Below are 5,982 nucleotides of genomic sequence, written 5' to 3'. Positions count from 1 at the left end.
TTTTAGATTTAATGTATATTAAAAACATCCAAAATATATAAGATACTTTTAAATTGTCTAAAATACTTGAAAATATATACAAATAGTCAAAAGTAAATGTCTAAAATAACTAAAATATACTCAAAACACTAATAATACTTGAAATATCTACTGATTCTCTATCAAAATATTTAAACCAAACCAATTTATATGTTAAGTTTAGGTATTATGACATATGTTATTCAAATTTATATGCAATACAGTATTTTAATCAAATTTATATGCAATACAGTATTTTATTTACAGATTTTGAGAAATTTAAACTATATATTGAATTTTAAAATTTTAAAAATCATTTAAATGGGTTATCCGAACCCGAACCGAACCCACAAAGATCCGAACCGAACCCAACCCGAAATTTAGAAATATCCAAATGGGGCTGAAATCTTTAACCCCGAAAACCCAAAACCCGAATAAACCCGAACCGAACCCGAACGCCCACCCCTAGGTCTGCGCATGCGAACCGACATGCCGAGGCCCGTGTGTCGCGACGCATGAACCCCAGACATGCTGAGAGCTATGTGGACGTGGTGGTGTTTCCTGGCATGTAAAGGAGGCATGCAAAAGGGCATGTGGACGCCCATGTGTCGCCACGCATGCGACAGGGAGCATGCACGATGACACACAGGCGATCGGGTGGCTCATTCTTATTGACTGGCAACTTCTATATATACCCAGCCACCCTTCACCATTTTTACTCATCTCATTCCATAGAAACCAAAGCAAAACGTGGCTAGAGAGAGAGAGAGAAAAAGAAGTGAGGTGCTTTAGAAGTATAGACATTTCCGAAGACCGATAAACTGCCGGGAAGTTCCGAAAGACTGTCGAGAAGTGAAAGAAGGTTCTTTCCGAGTTCTGATCAGTCCAGACCAGTACATTCAAGACATCGACGTTGGATTTTGGGATTTAACATCACGGTACCAAGACGAAGATTTGGAGGGGAGAAAAAGGGTTTGGTCAACATCCGGAATCAAAGAGTCGAGCCACATCGCTTAATCACTGTGAGTCACGGTTAATTGTTTGTTAACGAATTTTTAATGCAGGTTCCTGACATCGGAGACGGCTTCCGAGCTAGGATAGCTGGACCGGTCTAGATGTCAGTTTGTGGATCCGAGGCTTGAGACGATGTCTAGGCTAAGTGGATAGCAAGACTAGTCTAAGCACTCGGGTTATTGTGATTGTGTGATTATTATATGTTGTTATGGTATGTACCTCGTGTTGGTACTGTTGTGTGAGAACCTCGTCGTGGTTCTAGTAGTAATTTGCAGGTCATTGCTTCCTCAAATGGTACCACTAAACCGATCATGGTCCAGAAAGTGGTGGGCTCGATTTAAATTGGCTTGATCACCAAGGCCGAGTGTCACACGTGGATGTGACAGCCCCCGGCGAGTCCGATAGAGGACCGGGGCACGGCGATTCCGATTGAGGACCGTGACCGGGCGATTCCCGAGCGCCTACGCCTATATGGTGTAATAGTGAAGGGATTGCCGGTGTCCCTTATGTGGAGGAAGAATGATTCTGTTGGGCCCTAGGAGTATATATATATGGTTGATTGATGTGACACTCATAAAGAATGTTTTGATTTACTATGGTTTAATGGTTTATTGCCTAAATTGGTCATGCTTTATCTTGAATATTGATTGTCGAACTACCCGTCTTGCTTGTGTTTGGGGTTGAGTTTAGAATGACGGGTAGTTGTATATGCTAGATAGGGATCCCTGGCTCACTGAGTGAAACTAGTTCACTCACTCCTCACATCCTTTTGCAGGTGACCAGTAGAAAGGACCATAGCGCTCGCGGAACTGTAGGAGCTGGTGTAGATTGGACATCTTTTGCTAAAGACTCGTTTTCAAGATATATGAATGTATGTTTTACCTTCGACTGCGTCCATGGACCATATGTATAATATTTTGGGCTTGTGAACTTCATGTTTAATATATATGAAATAAAGTATGTTTTATAATCGTGACGTGTTGAATCTAATATTAGGTTAGTCCAACCTAACACAACTCTATGATTTGGTACGGGTTACAAAGCCTCAGGCCGAAGATTAGAGGAAACGAGTTTTGAATGGATATTCTGGGTTACAGAATTATATTTTGTGACTTGGAAAGTCTATTCTCAATCCATCGTAACACTTCCGGACTTGGTTGAGGAAGGTCGTTCGGGCATGTTCTTGTTTGATTGTTGCCCGGCTGACTGACCGATGTCTAAAACAGTTCGGGGGTGTTACAAAGACCACGCAAAGAGAGCAGACTGCGCCAGGGAGATGATGTAGCTTTTGAAGCATCTATAGCCCGAAAATTACCTCCTTTTATTTTGTACTCTTTCACCCAGGAAGCCCACAACGAGTCCTTTGCAGTGAATAGCCTCCAAATCAAATTCAGACAAAGAGTTTTGTTCCAGCGACATATATCTCAGAGGCCTAATCCCCCCTCCTTCTTGCGGAGAGTCACAGTTTTCCAAGCCACCTTTGCAATGCTCTTCTTCGTTTCAGTCCCCCCCCCCCAAAGAAATTGAGAGCATAAAGCCTCGATCTAGCGGATGTCCAGAAGTTGATGGAGCCCTATATAACCGATGATAGGAGCTGCTTTCTTCCTGCAAAAGATAAGCCTCTAGACGACCAGCAATGGAAGTTGGCAGAGAGCTTATCGATCAGAGGCTTATAGTCAGGTAGTCTCAGCTTCCTATACATCAAAGGAAGACCCAAATATCTGATTGGCATCGATCCAAGGGTGAAACCATGTCGAGAGATCTCTAAGGCTTCCTCCCTGTTCAGACCCGTAGTAAACAGTTCCATCTTCGTTTTGTTCATTCGCAACCCCGACCAAAGTGCAAAGTCCTCCATTGTTTCAGCTATGCATTTTACCGATTCAGCTGTTCCATCTGCGAAGATCATCAAGTCATCAGCAAAGGATAGGTGTGTGACTTGAAGAGCGGAAGTGTTTGGGTGGTAGCCAATAGACATTTTCTCTTCAAGATATTTTCTCTTCAGCTGTTGAGAGAAGACCTCAAGGGCAAGGACAAAAAGGTAGAGCGAAAGAGGGTCGCCTTGCCGAAGGCCCCTAGATCCCTTAAAGTAGCCACACGATTCACCGTTTATAGCAACTGAGAATCGGGTTGTTGTTAGGCATTTCTTGATCAGGTTTCTAAACACCAACGGGAAATCCAGAGCTTCAGTGTGAAGAGGACAAAATCCCAGTTAAGCGTATCGAAAGCCTTCTGGAGATCAATCTTGAGCATGCATCTTTTAGAGATTGTCTTCCAGTTGTACCCTGAAACAAGTTTCGTGGCGAGCAACACATTCTCCACCAGCAAACGACCAGGTACAAAAGTTGACTGAGAGGTAGAGATCAAATTCGGGAGATGGCTTTTCAGTCTGTTAGCTAGAAGCTTGGAGACCACTTTATACACTGTGTTGCAGCAAGTAATGGGCCTAAACTTCGTGATCTTATTAGCATTGGTCTTTTTTGGAACCAGAATAAGAAGAGTCGCATTCTATTGCTGCAACAGCTCGCCGGTGCTCAAGAACTCCTTAACAGCATCAATTAGGTCTCGACCAACAGCCTTCCAGTTTCTGGTGAAGAATTCAGCCGGAAATCCATCGGGACCGGGAGATTTATTTTTTGGAAGGGACAAGAAGGTTTTTCCAATATCGAGATCAGTAAACGGCTCTGCAAGGGAAGAGATGGCTTCAGCAGAACACTTAACTTCCATAATCGAAGCAATTTCAGCAGGAGAGGTAGATGTTGGCATGTGAACACCTCCGAGAAGTTGTTGAAAGTAATTTACTGTGTGGTTCTTTATACCGTTTAGGGTGTTAATAACACAGCCATTATCATCCAGCAGGAAGTGTATGTGGTTTTGAGCTTGCCTTGATCGAATAGCTCGATGAAAGAAGGCTGTACCCGCATCACCCTCTACTGACCATTGCACCCTTGACCTTTGATGTAGGAATCTATCTTCAGCCTTAGCCAAAGTGAACCATCTGGCATGAGCGGATCTCTCTGCAGCAGCTGCGCCCAAGCTTGATGAAGATAGGGAAACTTGCTGGCAGTCGGTGAGATGATCAAAAGCCTCTTGGACCCGCTTTTCAATATCAGAGAAGTTTTCCTTGTTGAAAGAGCAGATAAAAGGCTTCATTTCCTTTAGCTTCTTCGAGACACATAGCTGCCTAGACCCATGAAAAGGCATAGAATTCCAAGTAGCTCTGACGAGTTCCTGAAAGGCTTGGTGAGAGTTTAGATGGGCAAAGAACCTGAAGGGTCGTTTCTGAGGAGGCTTGAGTTGATCCAGAAATGTGCAACAAGGACTGTGATCAGAGATGCCAGGCTTTCCGAAGACAGCAATAAACTCCGGGAAGGTCTCCAACCAATCTTCATTACATAGAACACGATCCAGCTTTTTAGAGACCGTCGAGTTCGACCAAGTAAATGTGTTTCCACTGTACTGAAGATCAGATAACAAGCATCGTTGTAGGCATTCACGAAAGTCACGCATACCCCTAGTGGAGGTAGATAGGTCAGCGCGAGAGTGCTCAGAGGGACTGATGATTTCATTAAAGTTCCCCAGCGCAATCCAAGGAAGACCGCAAAGCAGGTGAGCAGGAAACAGATTCGAGCTCACTCCATAATAGTATTCTTTCCGTTCTACAGTTAGAAGCATAAATAAAAGAGACCACAAACTCACTAGCCTGAAACGGAAGTTTGACAGAGCAGGTGATCATTTGCAGAGACTTAGCGATAATTTTGACCTGCACAGAAGGCTTCCAGACAATCCAGATTTTTCCAAGAGCGGAGAATTCGTAGTTTCCCTCGAAAGACCAAGTGGGCAGGATGTTATTCATTATTCGAATTGAATTTGGCTGCTGTACATGCGTCTCAACGAGACAACCAAAAATAGGATTATATTTACGAATCTATTTCCTAAGACCATGCCGCTTTACTGAATCATTTATTCCTCTAATATTCCAGCAAAACAGATCCATGGAGAGGTAGAGAGTTAGAGGATTAAAGGGTCTCTAGCCCTAGCATTCGTTTTTGCCCGCTTCTTGTGTCTCTTGGAGAAAAATTCAATGAATTCATCCCCATCATTTGATGAGTTATCATCCTCTTCAGAGAGTAGAATGTCAGAGAAAGAGCCAGAAGAGCCAGTGCTAGTCTGTTGATGATCTTCAAAACACCCTTCAGCCGAGAGATCTACACATAAACTTCCCTTCGATAGATCATGAGATACAGAGACCGAGCTTCCAGAGTGACCTTGTGAGCCAGGGGATGCCACGATGTCAGCAATGGAGGGAGATAGGGAGCTTGTCAGAATCTCCTTATAGGCGGGAGCATCAGCTGGTTTTTCCTTATGGGTGCCAGCCGTGCGTTTTGGGGCAGGCAGCTTAGCATTCTTGGGGTCCACCGTATTAGTAGTCACGGCAGGCTGTCCAACAATAGGGAGAAGGCTTTTTATAGGTTTCTTGCCCTCCCGTTTCTTACCCTCCTTCTCATGTTTCTCCTTATCAGCAACTGAGTGATTTGTGCGGGGGCACAAGGCAGTAGGATGCTTCACTGAGTTGCAAGTCAGGCAAGTTTTAGGAGCATGCTTACATCTTGTGATAGTATGTCCAAACTTTTTGCAGAAAGAGCAGAGTGAAGGGAGCCAAGGGCTCGTAACAGCAATTCTTCTAGTATCTCCACACTCAAATCGTGCATTGACAAACTCTGGGAGTGGCTTCCTCGGGTCAATGACAGTATACACCTTAGCTACCTCGATGTTGGTAAGGTTTTCTGTAGCAGGATGCAAGCAAAGTGGGTGTCCAACCATTGCAATCTCTTTCAGGGCGTCCTTGTTGAAGAACTGGAGTGGTACTCCTGTAAACTCAAGCCAAACCGGCACCATCTCCAGTTTTGGTTTGATTTGCTGGATACCTGGAGACCACTTAGTGACAAACAT

At 44.0% G+C, this 5,982-nt stretch overlaps 1 protein-coding gene across 1 annotated transcript; it reads right to left on the bottom strand.

The window, feature by feature from the left end:
• Positions 1-5,040: 5,040 nt before the first annotated feature.
• Positions 5,041-5,982, bottom strand: LOC106338013. The gene has a single exon (XM_013777088.1). It carries the CDS (start codon positions 5,980-5,982, stop codon positions 5,041-5,043), a length of 942 nt encoding a protein of 313 aa, XP_013632542.1.

This window comes from Brassica oleracea, chromosome C4 (genome assembly GCF_000695525.1).
Source record: "Brassica oleracea var. oleracea cultivar TO1000 chromosome C4, BOL, whole genome shotgun sequence".
Classification (NCBI taxonomy): Eukaryota; Viridiplantae; Streptophyta; class Magnoliopsida; order Brassicales; family Brassicaceae; genus Brassica; species Brassica oleracea.
Note: the sequence above shows the minus strand (reverse complement) of the source record. Positions and strands in the feature narration are given on the sequence as shown.

Coding starts and splice junctions, on each gene's coding strand:
- LOC106338013 (XM_013777088.1), bottom strand. CDS start 5,982: ATGTTTGTCACTAAGTGGTCTCCAGGTATCCAGCAAATCAAACCAAAA.